This window comes from Polypterus senegalus, chromosome 9 (assembly GCF_016835505.1).
Source record: "Polypterus senegalus isolate Bchr_013 chromosome 9, ASM1683550v1, whole genome shotgun sequence".
Classification (NCBI taxonomy): domain Eukaryota; kingdom Metazoa; phylum Chordata; class Cladistia; order Polypteriformes; family Polypteridae; genus Polypterus; species Polypterus senegalus.
The window spans coordinates 173,487,133-173,509,753 of record NC_053162.1 but is presented as its reverse complement, the minus strand read 5'-3'; the positions used below and the strand labels follow the sequence as shown (position 1 = coordinate 173,509,753).

Below are 22,621 nucleotides of genomic sequence, written 5' to 3'. Positions count from 1 at the left end.
AGAGACCTGAGAAATAAACTGAAACGTTACTCAGTCGTGATTCTCCTGTTCATATGGTAAACATTTTGTTGGCCAGCACATTCGGATTTCAGCCGTTTGAATTACATCTTGATATACAACAAGCACAAAGAAAGGCGGCACGCAAATCGCTTTCTAGTTCTCACGCTTTACGCACCCGCACTCGGCTTGCTCGGTCCCCGCGAATGCTGTGTGAACACCCGCCCTCCGTCACTAGCCACCGTTCACTGGATGAATATGTGCGGGCAGCTCGTGCTGGATGACTTTCTGTTTTAGTGTTAAAACTTACTAAGGTTAACGACTAACAGCAAGAATATTCATTCAAAAACGAAAACTAAAAATATTTTAGTAAATTATTATTTTATTTCAGTTAGTCTTTCCAGCTACTTTAATAGTTTTGTTTAGCTTTAGTTTTTCATTTCGGTTTTGTTAATTATTTTATTTCAATTTATGAAAATGTTTTTTTAATAATAGTTTCAGTTTTGATTTTAGTTTTCATTAACTATAATAACCTTGAGCTGCACCTCTTTACAATTAGTAGGGACTTGACACAAATCAGCAGAATTTTTGTGAAAATGATAGATGATGACAACACCACACAAAGAAGAATCCCAAAATACAACTTGGCCTGTTGAAGAGGGTTGCGATGGTGGCATAGCACCGCTAAACCAGTCTGAGTTGCGCTCCGTCACACTACACAACGTTTCCATCCATTTTCAGTTGTAGCCCTCATTTACATAATCTTAGCGGGCCGTGGGATGAACCTGTGGCCGCCAGTCACATATCGTGACAGCCCCAACGAGTCCGTCTCTGCAACTAGCCACGCAGGTTCAACTTTGTTGTAAGTCATAGCCGAGGGGTGGGGGTGGGGGCACATACATTTGTGAGAATTGACGGCCAAAACTCCAGCGCATACAAAGTCACCAACAGAGATAAACGGAATCAGATCTACAAGAAATACACAGAAGCAAAATGGGAGTCCTGGACCACATGAAACAGGTGGTATCACTGACACATAATGTGAAGTGACAACCCCCTCAATGAAATGGGTCTATGAAGCAGCACAATTATATGTTTAATAGTTTCATACCATGACAGAACAGAAAAAGAAAAAAAGGTTCTCCATGTTGATTGTGCCGACCTTGCCATCCTTTCGCTGTGCTGAGATGTCGAGAGGAAAGGTGACGTGTAATCTGACATCCCCTGTGATTCTTAGTTGTGTAACCTAAACAGGACATCCAGCAGCTGCAGTTGTTAAGCATGACATGCTGTCCAGCTGCAGCAATGCAAACTGCTGAAAGAGGCAGACATCTAGAATGTTCTACCAGAGAATGATCTACCGCCTTACACAAATAATACGCACAGCATCATTTTAAAGAACACAGCCAGTGTTAAAGCAGCACTCTGAGGGTGCAGGAACTTACTTACCTGCAACTTCCATTACAGTTCTTTTCACAGGATGTTCTTGAATCATCTAAACATTTCTACTTTACATGCAGCTCATGTGGAAGCTCCTGCTTCCTTCCTTTGGCAAAACACAAGCAGACATGCTGAGTGCTGCCTCTAAGAGGCCTAGTAAGTATGATATGCCCTTTAATGGACTGGCACCCTCTTCAGGGAGCACACCTGCCTTGCAATGACTTCTGTCAGGGGAGACTCGCAGTGACAGTGTACTAGAGAGCATGAAATGGATGGATGGATGAATGACTGTCCCCCGGACACATGGTATACCAAGTCTGTCTTGCTCAGGGTGTCTTTTGTACCACATACATAATAATTTCAATAGTCAATGCCTGTTCATTTAAAATGTTCGTTACAGTTTAAGGAAAGATGAAAATATGTCAAGCATATGTCTATATGTGTTTGTGTCTGTCTGTGTCTAAGAAGAACACAGCAGTCCCCAATACCCCCAGGCAAACCATTGTTTGTTCTGATGCTCGGATGGCACCCCTACAGACACAATCTATGAGGTTTCAAGAAGCTGGAACACTGCAAGTCTTACCGGCCCCTTAAACAGGGCAGCCTAAACTCCGTCTCCTGCTAATTATCCTGTGGAAATGGACAAAGCCCTTCATGTTTGAAAGACAACTCACACTTGCAAGGATCAGCTGCCTGTGCAGTAAAAGCCTCAGCTGACAACAGTACCTTGCTGCGCTTCTGCACGGTGCCATCCCTGGAGAGGGGTGGGTAAGGCTCAGCTGAGGAGCCACTGTTCCCGCCGCTGACCAGGTTGTCGAGTGCTTCCACTTTCCTGCGCAGGCTGATCAGGCTTCCCTCTGTCTGTTGCCTGCGTTGATGCATGGCCTCCTCTTGTGTCCACATGCGCTTACGGAGCTGGGCCTGGTAATGGGAGAGAAAGTCAGAGAGGTCAGGCTGCTCTTATGGACTGCAGTGTGCCCAGCCCTAAAGAGCAGAGCATTGGATGGTACAACAAACGAGAGGATATCATCTCAGTCCATCAAGCCCGTTTGTTTAGCTAATAGCTCAGCTGTACCGATATCTCATCCAGATCCTTCTTAAAGGTTGTCCATGTCTCAGTAGTTTGTTCCACTGTCACACAACTCTTTGCATAAACGAGTGCCTCCTGGCTTCAGTTTTAACCCTTAAACTGCCACATACTTGAGGGGGTTAATGCAACCCTGGATGCCAAATACTTTTTTGCTGCACTTTTTAAGGAAACGTCACAGTTCACTAAGAAATTGAAATTTTAATGGAACGTATTTTTATCAAGCAAACATCATCACAATTACTGCAGCACTAATCATTTTACACACTGCCAATGAACTGTAAAAACTATAAAAACTAAAAAAAAAAAACTACTGCAACCCTCTGTTATGATATGTAGAAGGTGCGACTGACGCCATTGATGAGATTCAGTAAATCACCGAGCTGACTGCACGTAAGCACACAGAGCCCAACGCTGATGACTGCAGGCCAGTCTAGTGCAGCGGCTGAATCCCAGGGACAGTGGTGGTGAGCTGGCTGCTCAACGAATGTATGGCACTGACTGTTCAGCTCTGGTGTGCTGGCAAATTGCACTGGGAACCGACTATAGCCGGCTGTGGCGTTCAACGAATGTGCATCGCCGAATATACTCGGCTCCAGCATGCTGGCAAATTGCATTGGGAACCGAATATAGCTGGTGATGGCGGTTTAAGGGTTAAATGAACTTCCCCTTCATTCCCACTGATGTCCTCGAGTATGTGATTCACCCTTAAGCTGGTTCTACCTTATCAGAAATCTTTTTTTATCAAAAATGTTCTTCTATACCTTACAGAAAAGGAGGTTCAAAAATAAAAAGGGAAACAATATAACTACAATAATCCCTCGCTATATCACGCTTCGACTTTCGCAGCTTCACTCTATCGTGGATTTTATATGTAAGCATATCTAAATACATAATACAGATTTTTCGATGCTTCGCGGGTTTCTGCGGACAATGGGTCTTTTTAATTCCTGTACATGCATCCTCAGGTGGTTTTCCCAGTTGATTTCATACAAGGGACGCTATTGGTGGATGGCTGAGAAGCTAACCAATCAGAGCACGCAGTTAAGTTCCTGTGTGCTGAATGCGGTGTTAACCTGGAAGTCTCGTCTCGCTCATTCAGCATCAACGTGTTTCGCTGTGTGGAGGGTTAACTTTTGTGGTCTTTTGTGTTTCTTTGTGCGTAGTCAAGCCCTTCATTATGGCTCCAAAACAATCTGCTCCTGCTCCTGCTACAGCTTCAGGGGCCCAAGTGCCAACGGAGGATGTTAACGATTTCTAAAAAATGGAAAGGGAAAAGCTACACTGCTGTAGGACGCCATTACGGCATCAATGAGGCTACAATTCTTTTTATTTAAAAAGTAGGAAAGGAATATAAGATCTACGACTGCAGTGTCCTTTTAACCAGGGTGCAAAACGAGTTGTAAGTGGATTTAATAAGGCAGTAGTCTGGATGGAATCTGCTTTAGGAATTTGGATTGAAGTCTGCCGGAAGAACAACAATGGCAGTGCTATGCAGTCGCCTGAAGAGGCTCCTTTAGAAGAGCTGTAACGCTCTCCTTTGTTGTACAGTAAAACTAAACTCATCGTTATTGGACAAGTCGTCGTGTCATTGTTGGTGAGTAACTATAATTAATTTTCTACTTACAGTACTTAGTACATGTATGTATGTTTAGTGTCACTGTACACACATTTACTGTATACAATTTTTCTTGCATTGTACATATTTATTCCTGGTGGCCTGTCTATCGTAATGGCTGTAACATATGTGATATCGGAGACACTCGATATCTTTAAAATAATATTTAGGTTTTACTGTATATAAACAGTGTGTTTACATACATAATTTCAAAGAATCGTACCTAATATCTAAGAGAATACAAAGGGTTTATGCTGTATAACTGTGCGGGGGAATATTTATAAACAGTAGTGGGAGAGTTTATAAGGGCTTAAAATATATAAAAATAACCATACAAACATATGGTTTCTACTTCGCGGATTTTCACCTATCGTGGGGGGTTATGGATCGCAACCCCTGCGATCGAGGAGGGATTACTGTACTTGTGTTTGAAAGCAGAAATATTGTCAGCTGGTGAGAGTGATACTGAAAGGAGCGAGGTCCTGTCACGTTTTAAACTCGTACACTGTGTTTGTTATTCATGGGTTTCTCAAGTCATTCTCCGTTTGTAGCTTTCACTTAATTCAAAATGCCGTAAGGAGTATGGTAATACTGAGATTAGGAATGATGACCAGTCTTTAACTTTTTTCCAGCTATGTATAGAGTTGATTATATAATCCTCTTCCTCACATATCAAGATTTAAATGGCTTGGGCCCAGCTTACTTAACCGAACTTTCATAGTGTCTATGACATTTTCAAGGTGCTGGTCTTCTAAAAGATCCAAGGATAAATAAAGCTACTAGGGGAGGCCTAGCCTTTTGTTACAGGCATCAGACTTGTCGAATTACCCGTTTGTCATGTCAGCCATAGTAACAGAAGATGACCTCAACTGATTCTCTGCCTTAAAGGGTATAAACCAAAAGTGGAAACAGCAATGATATTCAAAATCCCATATACTGTAAGGACCCATCCCAAAATGGGAGGATAAAGAGCCAAGAGAGTTAAAAAAAAATAAATAAATAAAATAAACATAAAAAAGCTGTGCTCAAGCCAGGTCATGAAACCAAAAGTAGTGGAATTGAAGACTTCCTCATGATAAATGACATGTAAGCTCCAAGAAGAAAAAAAAAGAGATGAACAGTGCAAGATACCAATACAAATCACCAATATAGGTGACAGGCTAACATTTTTCATTTTCTGACAATTTTGAAATTTCAGTGTCACCTTGTTTTGATGGAACTGAAGAAAAGGTAATTAGACCAAAGGCTGCAAAAATAATAAGATTCAATATACCGGGTGTCCCAAAAAGAATGTCACAGTTTTAAAGAGCTGTGGCTTGGCGCCCATTCAATGAACGGCTGCCATTCAGAGCATCAATCCCGATATGTTAGAGATTGTTTGGAAGGAATTTGAATACCGCCTCGATATTGTTACAGTTACTCATAGGGGACACATAGAACATTTATAGACAATGTGGGAAATACGTGAATATAACAGTTTTTGTATATGCTTGTATAATTCAATAAATATAGCGCTTTGAAACTCTGATATTCTTTTTTTATATATGAAATGAAACTAGATTAATTCCTCAAGACGCCACTAGGTTGCTCTGCAGTCTCCGATGAATGGGCGCCAAGCTACAGCTCTTTAAAACTCTGATATTCTTTTTGGGACTCCATGCATTTAGTGTGTAGCTGCAAATTAGTTGACTCGGGCTTTTATGTAGGTGCAACCACCCATCATGTAGTCAACTCAATTCTTCACAAGTCCTATTTGGATTTAGCCACCAAAACTCCAAAACACAAAGGTGCAGCGACCCAGGATGAAGGACAGGAAGGAGAAGGTGAGCTTCTCAGTCAGTCATGGCAATGCAAACTCAGGAAGTAATAACTATATTTCTGTCATTATGAAGATTTACCAAATTGGCAGGACCTGCATGACAAAGCCACTGCATGGTAACATGATACTGTTGACACGTGGACCAAGATGAGATGGGCATGGCTGTGGTGCATTGGATAGCTTTGTGTGTTTAATATAATTGAATTTCCACTTGAATGTTAATGCCAGTCATTAAGTGGTTCGGTAGTGAGGACCCTACTGGCTTATACTTGGATGGTAACATAGAGTGTTGCCAATACAAGGCCCCACTGCAGATTAATTGAAAAATGTTCTGGAAAAATCTGGGAAAAAATGTACATGATTTGCAATTTGTCTACAGAAAGAAAAACTTGGTGAGCTAGCAGGAGGATATGCAAGAAGATACCACACGGGCCTGAGGATCAGACCTGCCAGAGAAGAAGAGGAGAGTTAAGACGTACCTTCAAGTGATCCTCTTGCTGTTGTAGTCGTTCCCTCAGCGCCTCACCTCGCCACTGCTCCTCCTGTAGAAAACAAAAAGCACAGAATGCTGACTGGTGCTCTGCAGGTCAGAGACTGACATTCACTATCATGCTTCTCATTTACCTCCAAGTTAAACAGGCCCAGCACTCCTCTGCTCTCAGCTCGTCTCCCAATTTCCAAGAAAGGATGGCTGTTCTCCTTTTGGCTGCCATGCTCTGAAGACTCCATATCTGACTCCGGCTCCACCTTTTCTGGGTCACCATTAAACACCACCATGGCATTCCTAGTCTCCATTCGCTGGATCTTCTCCTCCTGGCTCTGAAACTTAGCAGTTAAAAGACTGTGAGCCATGGCTACTGTCTGCAGCAAGTTTAAAAACATTAAAGCCAATTTCTCACAAAGATAAGCCAGACATTAGAAAAACTGAGCACTAGCAGTTTGCACTCTAAGAACAACAGTGTCACATATCCCAATAAGAAAAACAACCAGCCAGAGTGGCTCCATCTACAACTGACCAGGGCAGCCTGGTTTGCTTAGGAACATCTTTAGATCATTCATCTTTTCCACTATTGGAACGACAATGACTGTGCATCAAGATCACAACAAAATGTGAGAGAAGATACAGCAAGGACACAAAAAAACACCACATACACTTCTAGACATTAAAATCAAAATAATTAGATGGCCTGGTGAACCCAGCAATTCTAAATTGGACCCAGTTATGTGGGAGCTTGAGTGGGCCTGGCACTGGTCCTTTGTGAATATGAACTGGTTTAAGAATGTCACATTCTGCCATTCTGATGCGAATGTATTTCAGAGAACTTTGGTCCTGGAGGTCCTCAGTGGATTCAGGTGTTTTTCAACTCCAATCTCTTAAATAGAGGCCAGTTATTGCTACTGAAGCAGTTATGGCTCAAGCGACATCTTTATACTTCACTTTTATAAACCCACTTGTTAAGATTCCCACCATCTCACTCCTCCTTTTAGTCATAAACAACTACATTCACATTTTAATTGTGTCTTCTTGTCATAACGAGCTACCAGTTAACAAGAGGCAAACAATAAAGGAACCAGCAGCTCACCATCTACCCCGGTTCCATTTACACTCGTGTGTTTCTCATGAAGGATTTGTTTCAATAAAATATTTGGAAAGTAACGGAAGAGGAGAAGCAAAGGTCTGAGCGTTACTAATCTGCTCTGGCCCACAAAAGCAGAGTGGTGGCTCTGAGGCTAATGATCTGTGCTGGTATCTGGGTGGTTGCCAGTTCAAATCTTGTTACTGCCAGAAAGGATCCTACTCCATTGGGCCCTTGAGCAAGACCCTCAACCTGAAAATTGCTCCAGGTGGTGCTGTACAATGGCTGACCCTACACTCTGGCCTCCAAAGGGTCATATGAAAATGCATTTGCCCCTTGGAGATTAATAAAGTATATCAAAATAATAATAATAATAATTTGGATGAAAACCTTGAAAAGGAATATCTATACACAGGATAACAATGACTGGACATCCCAGAATGAAAGCACTAAAAACCAATAAAAATAAAGAACAGATTCTGTTATCAGAAAGGACTTTCTTTGAATTAAGAAACTGGGTGCGTACAGCCATGGTGAATTTGTATAAGACAGTATTTCCCACCTTTATTTTCGTCTGGACGATTTCGTATAAAATAGTTCAAAAGGGATATACGGTGTTGTCAAACCCTTAAACTGCATAAGTTGCTTTCATACAATCCCCTAAAAAACGTTCGAACCTTTAAAACAGTCTTTTTAATGAATTTTGCAGATGCAAAATTGCACATAATTTTCTGATATTAATGGAGTGAGATTCGGGTTGCCAAATAAGGGCAGTGGCAGCCTGCTCTGTGAAGGTCAGGCATGCAGATAAGAATTTAATTGCACTGTGAACAGGTGACACAAACGTGGAAATGAATGGATGACATGAGTGCTTTTTTAAAGGCAAAACCTTACATTTTGTTAAAAAGCCAATGTTATTATACCCATACAAGTCGTTGCTAAATACGATAAGAGACGAAGCACAATGAAACAGAATTTATTTAGCGCTTCCCAAGTTGCTGTTCAGAATAAGGTAGAAAGGAACCAACTGAGGACAGTGGTGCTAACTTCTACTGTTTCATAATGGTAGACTTGTATTCAAGTCCATTTCATAATGATGCACTTATAATTTTAGGCTTTAATGCTAATACAGTGTTGTGATTTGAATCAATTTTAAATCAACTGAATGAATCAAAGGTGGCACGGTGGCGCAGTGGGTGGCGCTCCTGCCTCGCAATTAAGCAGACCTGGGTTCACTTCCCGGGTTCTCCCTGCATGTTCTCCTCGTGTCTGCGTGGGTTTCCTCTGGGTACTCCGGTTTCCTCCCACAGACCACAGTTTAAGTGCATTGGCGATCTTAAATTGTCCCTGGTGTGTGCGTGCAAGCCCTGTCTGGGGTTTGTTTCCTACTTTGCGCCCAGTGTTGGCTGGGATTGGCTCCAGCAGACCCCCGTGACCCTGTAGTTAGGCTATAGCGGGTTGGATAATGGATGGATGAATGAATCAACTTTAAATCATTAATTTTACATTATTGTATACCACCACCTGTGCTGTTTCCTGTAATAATAGATGTCCCTGCAGCGAACCCCAGACACTTTCTGCAATCCATGGATTCAATTATTCAACAAGCTATCCAGTTTATTAATATTGGATTGAACATCTACTTGTAAAACCACACCAAACCACGAAAAACCAAGAAGTAGCATTCAGGGGTCCAACCCAGCAAGTCCATAGAGCAATTATGGAATCCATGTTCTCTACTAATGAGAGCAGACAAGTTGACAGTTGTCAGAGAGGCCGTGTAGATGACGGACGGGAGACTTGCATTTCACCCAGCACTGACAAAACGGTCATCATTTTAAAAACACGTATTTGCTTCTTGCTTTAACCCTATTATAAGAATTTACCCAGGCAATGCCAGGTACTTCATCTAGTATGTTATAATAATGTAAAAATGGGTATTCATCCATTCCTTGGTTAACAATGGTGGTCCAACCTTGCAAAATACAAACACAAAAAACATCAAAAAATAACAACTAGATCAGTGTATAAGATGAAAGCACAGTACATAAAAATAACAGTGTGAAATTGCCAAAAAATGAATGTGTGAAATAAAAAACAAAAAATGGTGAAATTACATTAGTCAAAACTGAAAACAGATATTTAATCCACAATCAAAATGTATTGTTACAAATGGAAAGAATTTTTCGAGTAGGCAGAGGAGGCCATTTCCCTGTGATTTACCAGAGAATTGCAAGGTTGAAGACACAGTCAAGAACCCTGGGAGAATCAGTCCACCAATGTCTGAAAATTAACATGACGCCCATCCATGTATCGTCCACTGTCTGTCCCAGTAAATGGAGTGGCTGGTCAGGCAACAGTAAAGCAAAGTGGAAACGGAAATGCAGCACTCGCCAGCATGAAGCTCAGTGTAACACAACCTAAATGTAGTTGTGTCCAAATGCTTTGTATTTTGTTCCGCTATTTTTCACTTCCCAACCAACAGCATTACGTCTCAAATTGCCTGTGACTACAGTGACAAAAAAAGAACTACAAAATTCTAGATAGCTTGAAAGAGATACAAATTTAGAAAAGAACTGAGAAAAAGAAAATGCACATTGACCTGCCACCGGCTCCTGCTCAAGACATTCGAGCAATGTCTTGGGAATTGCTGCTGCCGACTTCACAGCTCTAAGCTGAAATCCCAGCCTAGGGATTACCTGTGTGGTGTTTATATGGGAATAAAGAAACCGATTACGTTGTCTCATTATTCATTCTATGTTCTTTATTAATACAAGTAACAATAAGACAGATTATGATCTGTCCTACTTGCGGCTCCAGCAGACTGGATTTCAATTCTGCACGTGGTCACTGTCAGTGTGGGGTTTGCTCATTCTCCCCATGTTTATTTTGATTTTTCTTCTACATCTTAAAGATGCAAATGTTCTGTTAATTGGCCTTGTTCAGAATGATTGTTTGGGTGTGTGTGTGTTTCCTGCCTTGGTTGGTCTATGCCTTGTGCTCAGTGCTACAGAGACGGACTCAGCCTCCACAATCCTCCATTGGACAAATGGCCACAATAGTTTTAAAAGCCAACACATTTAACCAGTAAAAGATTTTTTTTCATATCATGGCAGGTGGCCGAGGATGGTATAACTGCAGATAAAGGCAGTGATTACCTTCTCCTTCAGACGGAAGTACTTGTGCCGGAGCGCCCCGAGTTCCTTCTGCAGTGTTCGGGATCTCTCGTGATTGTCATAGGCCGCCTGCTCAGCCAAAGCTAGGCTTCGATGCACTTGATTCTTTTCCTGTTGCAGTATCTGTGGAGGTGACCACAAGGATGTTTTAACTTGTAATCAGAGGCTTTTAAGATGAAACAAGCCACTTGTACAGAAGCAACAATCCACCATAGGACATAGCCTGATGAAGGTGACTCAAATTATCATCCTTCAGGGGGCCCACTCCCCACATCCCAAGTAACTCACTTTGAGAGAACTTTCTAATCGTGCCCTGTCTGAGTCCCTCTCAGCCTGCAATGCCTTCATCTTCTTTTCAGTCATCCGTCGTTCTGTGCCCAGCTGTTCTTGCAGCTTTGCTACTTCATTTTGGTAGGTGCCAAGTTCCTCACGCAGCAGTTGAGAGTTGCGAGTGCCTATCTGGAATTTTTCCTCTCTTTCATCCAGCTGTTGCCCTACAAAAAGAAAAGAAAATCTGTCCACTACCTGTCCACTTCCACAATATAAATAACACTTACGAGACCACCGTTACTGTGTTCAAAACCTTTTTCCCGTTTCATTCTATGCCTTTGGCCGTATCGTTTTTAATATCTGGCCTACGTTTCAAGACTTCAGTCATTACACACAATCACTTTTTCCCCCTTCTCTATTCTGGACAATCAGCACCTGAAACATTATATTCATGGACTGTTAACATCCACAGGTTATATGGCTACTCAACAGCCACTTCTACTGAAAAATGCCTGTATGTTTCTTGTAAATATGCGACTGATGTTATATTGAAAAGAAACAAATATATATATATTATATATATATATTTTTTTTTATTTAGCCTTTCATTTTTATCAAACACAAAGCTTTTTTTCTTCTATTCATGGAGTGAAGGCACCAAAAACATCAGCATTGCTTTGCCATTGCTTTGATCCTGGAGTAAAAAAGGGCAATCTTGAGGAAAGTTTGTGAAATGTGAAAAGATTTTAAAAACTGGTCAATGGAAGAGGATGATGTGCTGTTTGTATATTTGCAAAAAATATAAAGATATATAACCCTGGGCCTATAAAAAGAATCTGTGTCTTCTTCCGGGATGCTGTTCACTATAGGAGTGTCACTCATAAATCAATTTAGAGTCCCCAATTGCCTTATTAAATCAAGGACTATGGATGTGTATATGGAGATAATGATGGATAGACAGAGAGAACTTTCCCTTTGGCTTTTTACTGAACCTCACTAAATATATAGATATATATACAGTACATAAATATAATGAACAAGTACACGTAAGTATTACTAAAGGAAAGAAAGCTTCTGACTTGGCTAAAGATTTGAAAAAATATATACTGTATATATACACATGTACACACATATGTAAATACGTATTTTTTTTTTTTTTACACAAGGTATCAGGAAAGTGGTATGGAAGCAGAATCAAAAAGTGTATCAGGCAAGCTGATCTGTGTTTTCTATTTGCATTTTTCTTCATCATGCACTGGAGATGTGCTACATTTTGCTCGGATATGTAAGTAAAAACTTTACTATAGTCTGTACATGTGACAATGCCTCAGTAACTGACTACTACTGCTGCAAGTGACACTGTGTTTGTTGGGACAAGTCTATGAAGCATTGTTAGAGAGAGTGTGATGCCCCTTTAGTGAACAACATATATTTGCAAGATGCTCAAATCTCTTTCTCCCATCAGCTCGCTCACCCTGTTTCCCCACTACTTTACACTTGCAGTCTTACCTAATTAATATCGGTCACTGTGTGGGACTTTTTTCAATTTCGCCTAGACAGCCCACCTCTGGCAAGAATAGTTACTTAATTTCACATGGCAGGTGACGAACAGTGCTTCTGCTGTACTGATGTTATTATTCTGACTTCTGTTACACCAGCTCATCAATGCTGAAAAGCTATTATAGAGCATTGGCTGAAATCCCAGACTTTGCAATGTAAATCTGGCTGAATTTGAAATGTATTGCTTTTTTACATAAATAACTGTAATATACTGAATCTGGTAATTGTAACAGGTAAATTCTGTTAAGAAGTAAATGTAAGTCATGATGGTCCTATATAGCTTAGACTTTGGTAGAGCTGCCCTAAGTCTGAAATACTCTGAGAATGATTGATGTAGTCTAAGCAGATTCTGCCACTACTTTAATTTGGTCATGGAAATCCTATTAATACCCTTTGCCACTCCACAAAAGATGCCGACTCACTGATTTCAGTCATCTTCTTCTCCAGCTGAGCACACTGGTCCTGATCATAGTGGAGCCTCCTGCCCTGGGCTTCCAGGTCAGCCAATTGGGCAACCACCTCCTCCAGTTGGCTTTGCTTGCCTGCAAGAGTTTCTTCCACAGAATGGAGTTGCTCTTGTAGCACTTTGATCTTCTGTTGCTTTGCGTGCTGTTCCTCCTCAATCTCTGTCTGCAGGGCCTGTAAACACTGAAAGAAACACCTTTTCCTATGAGATCTGGGGAATGGCCTCCTACAGCAGATGTCAGGTGACTTTTTGCAATAATTTATCAATAAGAACATTTTCAAAGTATATATTAATTAAACGTGATCAATAGCAGAGATTGTTGGTTATGACAGCCATTAAGTATAAAATTCAATTTTAAACATAATGCAGTTCAAAAATCTCTGAGGATAAAAAGATCTAAATAGTACCAAATACATGTTCTGAGATTTGGAATCAAATAAAAATGTTAAAGTGGAAATATCACTGCAGTTAGCAGATGGCTTCCACTACAGACTGATTTACCTTTTCTTGCTGTGCCATCCTGGCTTTCTTGTCACTGATCTTCCAATGGAGCTGCTCCAATTCTTGCTCCAACTTCTCCTGCTCATGCTGGTGCTCTTGGTATTTCAGAGAGCTATGGGTGATTGACTCCTTGAGGGTGGCATGCTCTGACAGAAGGTCATTCCGCTTCCGGATGGCATCTTGTAAGTCCTGCATATAACCATCACATAAGTCAAAGTGGCTGCATTAAGTGGCCACTTTTTCTAACAAGTAACAATCAGCTCAGACATGACAAGACATTCTGCTAGACAGAAACTATTGTGTCAATGCCAATATGGAGCTACCAGCTAGCACTACAGTCTTAGAGCTTTCTAACTCTGCTACTGATGTGCGAAACAATTGTAAAGTTGTAGCCTCTTGTAGAACCTCAGGATTTCTTGCTAATGAAACACACATTTTGATAAACAATCAATCACTTTTTTAAGCAGTGACTTTTCACTGGAAACAAAAAGAAAAGGCAAACCATCCACCTTCCTTAAGAAAAGTTAAACGGCTGATGAGTGCTACACTAAAGCCTCTTTTTATCACTCTGTCGATTGTTTGATTATCTCCGGTCTCAGGTAATTTTAGGTTAACTGTCATTCAAAATAGGAGGAGCCAAAGAACAACACATGACAGTAGGATACAGAACATAACATCTTATGTAGTGCTTGGTGGCATAATGTGATGAACTGCTATAGTGAATCCTTGATAACAATGAACTATTTTATTTTATTTAATTTTTTAAAGCAGAGTAGGTGGAAAAGAAAAAAATATGTCTGCTTTATGAATATGAGATTCTGCGTTGGTCCCTCCCTTGTGTGCAGTGCTAACAGGAAAGGCTGAGACCGTGAATTTAAATAATTAGGTCTAAGAATATTATGTGTGGTTACGTTGGTTTCTGGTTTCTAGGATCCCTTGACACTAGGCATGAGACAAAAGTTTGCTGTGTTAAATTTTGCAATACAAAACACTGCCAATAAATGAAATGCAGACTTGTGTTTTTTGTGAAAAATATTCGCTGAAAGCAGGAAAGTAAAAAATGTGACTGAAAAATTAGAAGATATAACATGCCAACCTGACTGCACCTTGGTAGACCCATTATATATCGGCTATGAAGGTGAAAGTTATCAGGGCACAACATGGATATCACCATATGGAAAGTGGGCTTGGACTGCAGGTGAAGAGTTTAGCACACACACTTAATTTAATGAGTCGTCTTGCAACATTGTTTCATAAATGTACCACTGCATCCACAGGCTTGTTTTCAAATTGAACTCTACTGGGACACTTGAAGCACAGACTTCTCAAATCAAAAGAGTTCTCATGACATCCTCCATTGCTACTAGGAGCAGTGAGCGGTAGTACTGCAACTCTCATGAGCTGTGGATGTGAGCAGCCAAATTCCCAATGCTTGCTTTTTTGGCTAAATCAGACGGGTGTCACTGCAATGTTTGCACCCAGTGAGTAACGGTGATATTTTCACAGCAGAGAGGTCTCAGCTTCATGCAGATTACTGACAGTTTAAAATTGAATAAAATGAAATACAACTTTATAGGTTCTTAGTCGATCCGGTCAGAGCCAACAACTAACAGGTCAGTAACTCATTCAAGTAGCAATACAAGAAGAGTTGTTGGAGGAATGTTTGATACTTGCTCAGAAAACAAAAAGATAAAATTAAATATGGGCGTTTTTTCTCTGCAATAAGTTTATATTATAGGTTTATAAGGTCATGTTGTGGGGAGGCCTGTCACAGCAAGCATTGGACACAAGGCTGGACAGGACGAAGATCCATTACAGGGGGAACACACCTGAACACAAACACACAATCAGAAGAAGCTGCTTTAAAGATGGATAATGAATGGATTATCATCATGTGTACAGAATACAGAAACATTCTTAATTGCATATGGAAATAAACATGCAACACTACTTATGTTACCGCAGTGCAAATATTTCATGTTAATATTTATTGGAATATTGTATCATAAAGCATGAATCACAATACGTGTAATGTGGAATATGTGTACTGCCTCATGCCTGCCTGACACCATGCCTAAGCACTTTATATTTGCCGAGCTGCAATTTATTATCATTAAAAGTTCAAGGAAGTCACATGACTTTGTCTGTGTCACTCAGTGAGAAGACTGCATGAACAGTGGCACTGGATGCAATCTGCTTTCTCATATGAGTTTTATTTACCTCTTCAACCCGATGTATCTGCTCTTTTGTGTCACGGAGGTCATCTTGTAGTAATATCAACTCTTCCGATTTTTCTGGGGGAAAAAAGGAGCAGAACAAAGACTATAAAATTGTAGCGATAATCTTATGTTTTTAAACTCAGCAGCCACTCTATTAGGTCAACTTGTTTGTTAATACAAGTAGCCTGCACCTCTAAATATCCAGTTATATGACAGCAACCTTATCTACATATAACAAATGTTGTCACAAGGTTTAGTTATTTTTCTGCAAAACATTAATATAGGAAAGACGTCATTTATGTGACTGACTGTGGTTTGATTAGTTGGTGCTAGGCGTGGAGGTTCTGACATCTCAGAAACAGCTGCCTTCCTCATTTTCATACTCTGTAGTCTCTACAGTTTAAAGGGAAAGGTGCAAGACAGCATCCAGTTAGCAGCAGTTCTGCAGGCACAAAACACCTCCTTATTGAGTGAGAGCATTTAACAACAATGGGAGGCACTCTCGTGAGAGTGTGTGATGAAATTGCTATCAAATGATTAAGAAAATAATTCTTTCTGCCCTTCTTACACAAGTTCAAGTTTTTCTGCCTTTTGTAAAAAGGAAATTGGAATTAACAGAACAAGATGCAGAGGACAGAAACATATGGAAGAAGATGATCCGCTGAGGCAACCCCTAACGGGAGTAGCCGAAAGAAGAAGTAAAAAGGAAATTGGAATATTTAATTTATTCTTGTTCTTTGTTTAACATGGTCCCATAACATTTGTTCTCAAATAGTCTCCCAGACTGAAGTTTACTTGATTCTTGACCTCTTTTGTTAGTCACTTTGGATAAAAGCATCTGCTAAACAAATAAATGTAAATATAAAAGTAAAACAAAAAGAAGCATTAAGTAATGAGATTAAGTGGTGGCAATAAATATTGTGCTTATGATCAGTTTTAGGAATACCTTACCAGCAGCATCTTGGTATTCACATAAAAGTCTCGGGTGAAGAGAACACATGTTCTAAAAATGGCACTGGTTCTTCTACCTGTACATCATGTACCAGTCTTCTATTCAAATAATGTCAGGGAAGGCATTAAAACTGTGCTGCTCCACAAGAGGAGTACCATAAACCAGCACCCTTTTTGTTGACAAATGTAGCAGGGGGACACTTTGCCATACATAAATGTAACAGGCAGAACTGATGTTTGACTTGTTGCTTTATTACCCATGGACAGCCTTAATGAATTGATTTTTAAAAACATATTACATTTAAAATGTTGTTTTAGATGTGCGCTTCTTAAAAAGAAACTGTAGGCTTCTGTTGTGGAAACATAATCTTACCTTCTGAACCCTGAATGATTCTTTTCAGACTGCAGCTGACTGAGGACAGTTTGTAGGCAGACTAAAAGCCATGCTGTGTATTTATGTGTATTCTTTTATATTGTGTATTGCATGATGTTTCACTGTTTATGTATCAATGTTATGTTTTTGCATTTACTTTGCATTTCTTTTTTCATATTATATTTATAGTTACTGCAGACCGTGCTGGGCTTGTATATAGAAATCAGCATAATACAGTTAAAATGAATTGAATGTGATTGCATTTTCCATTAGATATTGTTTCTTGTGAGCTTCTGTGAATCTGTTTTGGCTTCACATCCTACCTTTTATCTGCTGCTGGACAGCACTGGCTTCGTGGCTGAATTCTTGCTTTTGGTTGTTTCCCTGAGTAATCTCCTGCCTCATACGGGTCAGTTCAGACTCCAGCTTTTCTAGTTTGCATTGTTCTGTTCTGTTGTTTTCTTCTGCTGTTGCAACAGCACTGAGAAAGCAAAAAAAAAAAAAAATTAAACAAATAAAATAAATAAACTAGTGTCATATTAACAGACCAAGGGGAGAAATTATAGAGATAATGAAATAATTCTACAAAAGTGCGCATGTGCTTCTGAAAGGAGCCATGCACAAAGAGTACATAAGAAAGTATGAACTGCAGAACTAAATGAGACCAACCTACCGCTTAGTTTGAGCAAGCTTGTTGTTTAAGCTTTGGCACGTTTCTTCCAGGAGGCTCTTTTCTTTGCTTAAAGTGGCCACACTTTCTTGCAGAGAGTGGGCCTGAAGTCTAAGCTCTTCTAGCTTTTGCCTGTCCTTCTCTATCAGCTGCCTCTGTCTTTCACCTTCTGCTCTCTGGCGCTGTGTTGCCTGCTGCAAGGCTTGAAGCTCCACCTTTTCCTGAATGTAGCAGATATACATTTCCATGAAAATTATATCCAACATATACACATTTATATATTTAATGTGTTATCTGCAAATAAAATAGCTGGAATCCTGTGCTGTAGAAGGATGATTGTGATTCCATTAACAGTTGTTTTAGAGTATCACCCTCTCCCAAATAGCTCTGATCATTCTTCTCATTATCAGCTTTTTACTACCTGACCTGGTTTATTGCCGATTGCCCAATACAGCAGTGCTTTCTTTCTTTATCGAAGTATGTTGAATTTGTTCTGCCCAGTTTCTATCCAATTGTTCTAAAGGAACATTTATTTGATTTCAGCGTCCAAATCTTTTTTTTTCTATTACATGTAGTTCTAAAGTCTTTGTGTTCGTTTTGGTCTACTAGCTCCAATGGTAGATTCACCTGAAAAGCAAAGTGAAATCCAGCACTACACATTCACAGCTGAGTGCACAGGAATCAAATGACCAATAAGAAGCACTCTAAAGCTAAAAGTCTCAGTGGATTATGGGAGGAGATGGAACACAATATTTACAAACTTAACATACACATGTGCAGAAGTACCAGAAATAAAGATGATTTTCTATACTTGTATACCTCATATTCAAAAGTTTGATATTAGTAAATATATACAGTGCTTTGAGATATTCAACAGAAATAGCACTGCATACCAAAAAAAATAAATTGAATGTATATTTCTATTTAATTATTGACTTTTTTGTACTTGTTCCATTTCATTACTTTTCAGGTACCTGCTCCTGCATTTAACTACTTTAAACATAATTTCCTAACAATTTTTATCAAAATATTACAGTTAATGAGCTGAAGTGGATAGAAGCATATGCTACATTATAATATAAATGAGGCAGCTGTCACCTGATGGGATGGTTAAGAATAAATAAAAGACCAAAGCAAACTGAAGAGGTTCACAAATTAACATTTCTGGTTATTTCCACGAGTTCAGTTTTTTGAGGTTTTTGTACTTTACCTACGCATGTTGTATAAACCGGATTCCAAAAAAGTTGGGACACTATACAAATCGTGAATAAAAACTGAATGCAATGATGTGGAGGTGCCAACTTCTAATATTTTATTTAGAATAGAACATAAATCACTGAACAAAAGTTTAAACTGAGAAAATGTATCATTTTAAGGGAAAAATATGTTGATTCAGAATTTCATGGCGTCAACAAATCCCAAAAAATTTGGGACAAGGCCATTTTCACCACTGTGTGGCATCTCCCCTTCTTCTTACAACACTCAACAGACGTCTGGGGACCGAGGAGACCAGTTTCTCAAGTTTAGAAATAGGAATGCTCTCCCATTCTTGTCTAATACAGGCCTCTAACTGTTCAATCGTCTTGGGCCTTCTTTGTCGCACCTTCATCTTTATGATGCGCCAAATGTTCTCTATAGGTGAAAGATCTGGACTGCAGACTGGCCATTTCAGTACCCGGATCCTTCTCCTACGCAGCCATGATGTTGTGATTGATGCAGAATGTGGTCTGGCATTATCTTGTTGAAAAATGCAGGGTCTTCCCTGAAAGAGATGACGTCTGGATAGGAGCATATGTTGTTCTAGAACCTGAATATATTTTTCTGCATTGATGGTGCCTTTCCAGACATGCAAGCTGCCCATGCCACACACACTCATGCAACCCCATACCATCAGAGATGCAGGCTTCTGAACTGGCGTTGATAACAACTTGGGTTGTCCTTGTCCTCTTTGGTCCGGATGACATGGCGTCCCAGATTTCCAAAAAGAACTTCGAATCGTGACTCGTCTGACCACAGAACAGTCTTCCATTTTGCCACACTCCATTTTAAATGATCCCTGGCCCAGTGAAAACGCCTGAGCTTGTGAATCTTGCTTAGAAATGGCTTCTTCTTTGCACTGTAGAGTTTCAGCTGGCAACGGCGGATGGCACGGTGGATTGTGTTCACTGACAATGGTTTCTGGAAGTATTCCTGAGCCCATTCTGTGATTTCCTTTACAGTAGCATTCCTGTTTGTGGTGCAGTGTCGTTTAAGGGCCGGAGATCACGGGCATCCAGTATGGTTTTACGGCCTTGACCCTTACGCACAGAGATTGTTCTAGATTCTCTGAATCTTCGGATGATGTTATGCACAGTTGATGATGATAGATGCAATTTTTCGCTGGGTAACACCTTTCTGATATTGCTCCACTATCTTTCTGCGCAACATTGTGGGAATTGTTGATTCTCTACCCATCTTAGCTTCTGAGAGACACTGCCACTCTGAGAAGCTCTTTTTATACCCAATCATGTTGCCAATTGACCTAATTAGTGTTAATTGGTCTTCCAGCTCTTCGTTATGCTCAAATTTACTTTTTCCAGCCTCTTATTGCTACTTGTCCCAACTTTTTTGGGATTTGTTGACACCGTGAAATTTTAAATCAACATATTTTTCCTTTAAAATGATACATTTACTCGGATTAAACGTTTGATCTGTCATCTACGTTCTATTACAAATAAAACATTGACATTTGCGTTCTATACATCATTGCATTCAGTTTTTATTCACAATTTGTTTAGTGTCCCAACTTTTTTGGAATCCAGTTTGTAGGTATAAACAAGGAAATTACAATGAGGGGGTCACATTTTTAACTTTATAGCTTTTCACTGATGTAAACAATTTTAGTTTGAAATCATGCTTTTCTGTGTGTGTGTATACAGTATATATTAAGATGCAGACATGCAGATACAACATCTCAAAAATTAATCACTCAATCAAAATGAAAATTTGATTACAATTACTAAAATTGTCTTTTGGTTTTGAGCAAAACTGATTCAGCAAATCTTCTTGTACTGAAATAATGACTGTGATTTTTCTATTTTGGTGGCTTTTGTGTTGCGTTTTGCCACTACATGCCTGGCTGTCTCCTGGATTGTTGTTTTTTAAATTATGGATTTCACGAATTTTTTTTTTCCTTTATAACTGCTTTCCACGTATCTTACATCTTTAGTTTATTCAGCCAGCGGAGAAACAATAACATTTCCGATTAACAGATGTTGATGTTGTTAGGACAACCCATTTCATTTTTATATTAGTTTTATGAATATCTGAACAGGATTAGATATAGACAATTGTTGTGTTTCTTTTTGTCTAATACTCAGCCTCTGCATGGACACCTGTCTATCATACTTGGCATCTCAATTTTGAGGTCACACAATTGTAGAGTTGCGCATGTATAGAAGGGAGCCTATAATGGTTTTAGCAGCAGCAAATGCAGTAAGGTCAAACTAGCTGGACTTCATGCTAGTGTTTTGTTTTGTTAGTTCTGGTATACAATCTGCATTCTTACTGGAGAGGCCACATATCATATTTGAAGCTGTGAGACGAATGTTTATTCAGGCTTCTTCAAGTCAACATGTGAGGAATTTGTGGACAAATATTTTATTGTGAGTGCTCCTGTGAAATGCATACCACAGCAACTGGTGAAAAGGTGGCCTACTACTGATTCTGTGAGCACTGAAACGAAGAAACACTTTTATGTCAGATGCTATCAGCAACATTGTACAGCAAATGCATATAAGTCAACACATTTATCATAACAGACGGGCTAAGATCTGCTTTCATAAATATGTTACACTGCACAGAACGTTTGCACTGTTGTGATGGAGACCATATTCATTGTAACCATTAAAATGGGCAGTAGTATTATTTAATATAATTCTCTGATAGCAATTAAAGAGCAAAATACCTTTTCAAGTGTAATAGAACGTTTGCAATACTTTTATTGTTAACGAAACCCTTAATGACATTGACTCCAAGATAGGGCTACTGCTTGGTACACCACCCTGTAGTTTTGAATGCATTACAAAAGTAACACTACACTCAAAGCCAGTTAGTGCTCAACAGGTACTCATTTATGCCTGATCTCACCTGGAGTACTGCCACCTGACTCTTCTCTAGCTCATTCACTTTCTGATCGTGTTGAACCCGGATGCCCTGTAGTTCATTGTTTTCTAGCTGTAACATTTCCAGCACATGCTTCAGCTCTGTGTGTTGATAAAAAGAAGTATTTATATTTGGATGTAAAAGAACAGGTCACTTATTTACAGTTTTCCATTAAATTCAAATTCCCAATAACCTGTTTTATGTTTGTTGATCTGGGACACCATGTTCTGGAGAGCCTCCTCCTCCTTGAGCATCTCCTGTTTGAGCAGGGTAAGCTGAGCCCTTTTCTCACTGAGCTGAGCATTCAGTTCTCCTTTTTGTGCCGACAGATGCTCCAGTTCCACCTTCAGCTCCTGAGCAAAGGGCATAAAAGAGCAATTTTACTGTATAGCACTAAAGCCTACCTTGACTCAACATCTGACTTAGCCTAAAGCCTACTAAACAGATACATCAACACCTTGATTATAAGATGGTTAACTGGCCTCCAAATTACAATTTTAAAAATGGGAGAAAAAAAATATAAAAAACACGACAAAAGTAAACAACAAAAGTAGCACAACTCTGTATTGCATTATGTAAGCAAAATACAGTTTAAACAAAAACGGGCCACTTAGCCATTTTGTCCATCTCCTTTTCTCCTTATATTTCCAAAATGTTGGCATATCTCATACTTCATTCTCCCAACAGTAGGATGTGCTTCACTTATCAAATGGAAACTTTCCTCACGCGTGTGCAATTTAAATTAGATTGAAAG

At 39.7% G+C, this 22,621-nt stretch overlaps 1 protein-coding gene across 5 annotated transcripts in view; it reads right to left on the bottom strand.

Moving 5' to 3' along the window:
* cntrl (centriolin) overlaps nucleotides 1-22,621 on the bottom strand; it is a 105,461-nt gene that overhangs the window by 6,175 nt on the left and 76,665 nt on the right. For 4 of the 5 annotated variants that reach the window (XR_005634997.1, XM_039764274.1, XM_039764276.1 and 1 more), the window contains 12 exons: nucleotides 22,061-22,220; nucleotides 21,853-21,968; nucleotides 17,728-17,945; nucleotides 17,378-17,535; nucleotides 15,732-15,805; nucleotides 13,512-13,700; nucleotides 12,967-13,192; nucleotides 11,003-11,208; nucleotides 10,697-10,837; nucleotides 6,586-6,786; nucleotides 6,441-6,503; nucleotides 2,164-2,358 (listed from right to left, as the gene is read on the bottom strand). Coding sequence is in view for 4 of the 5 variants with exons in the window: in XM_039764274.1 (XP_039620208.1) it covers nucleotides 2,164-2,358; nucleotides 6,441-6,503; nucleotides 6,586-6,786; nucleotides 10,697-10,837; nucleotides 11,003-11,208; nucleotides 12,967-13,192; nucleotides 13,512-13,700; nucleotides 15,732-15,805; nucleotides 17,378-17,535; nucleotides 17,728-17,945; nucleotides 21,853-21,968; nucleotides 22,061-22,220 (1,947 nt within the window). In the remaining variant the exon portion in view is untranslated. The remainder of the gene's footprint in view (nucleotides 1-2,163; nucleotides 2,359-6,440; nucleotides 6,504-6,585; nucleotides 6,787-10,696; nucleotides 10,838-11,002; nucleotides 11,209-12,966; nucleotides 13,193-13,511; nucleotides 13,701-15,731; nucleotides 15,806-17,377; nucleotides 17,536-17,727; nucleotides 17,946-21,852; nucleotides 21,969-22,060; nucleotides 22,221-22,621) is intronic. The other variant, XM_039764275.1, reaches the window with a different exon arrangement.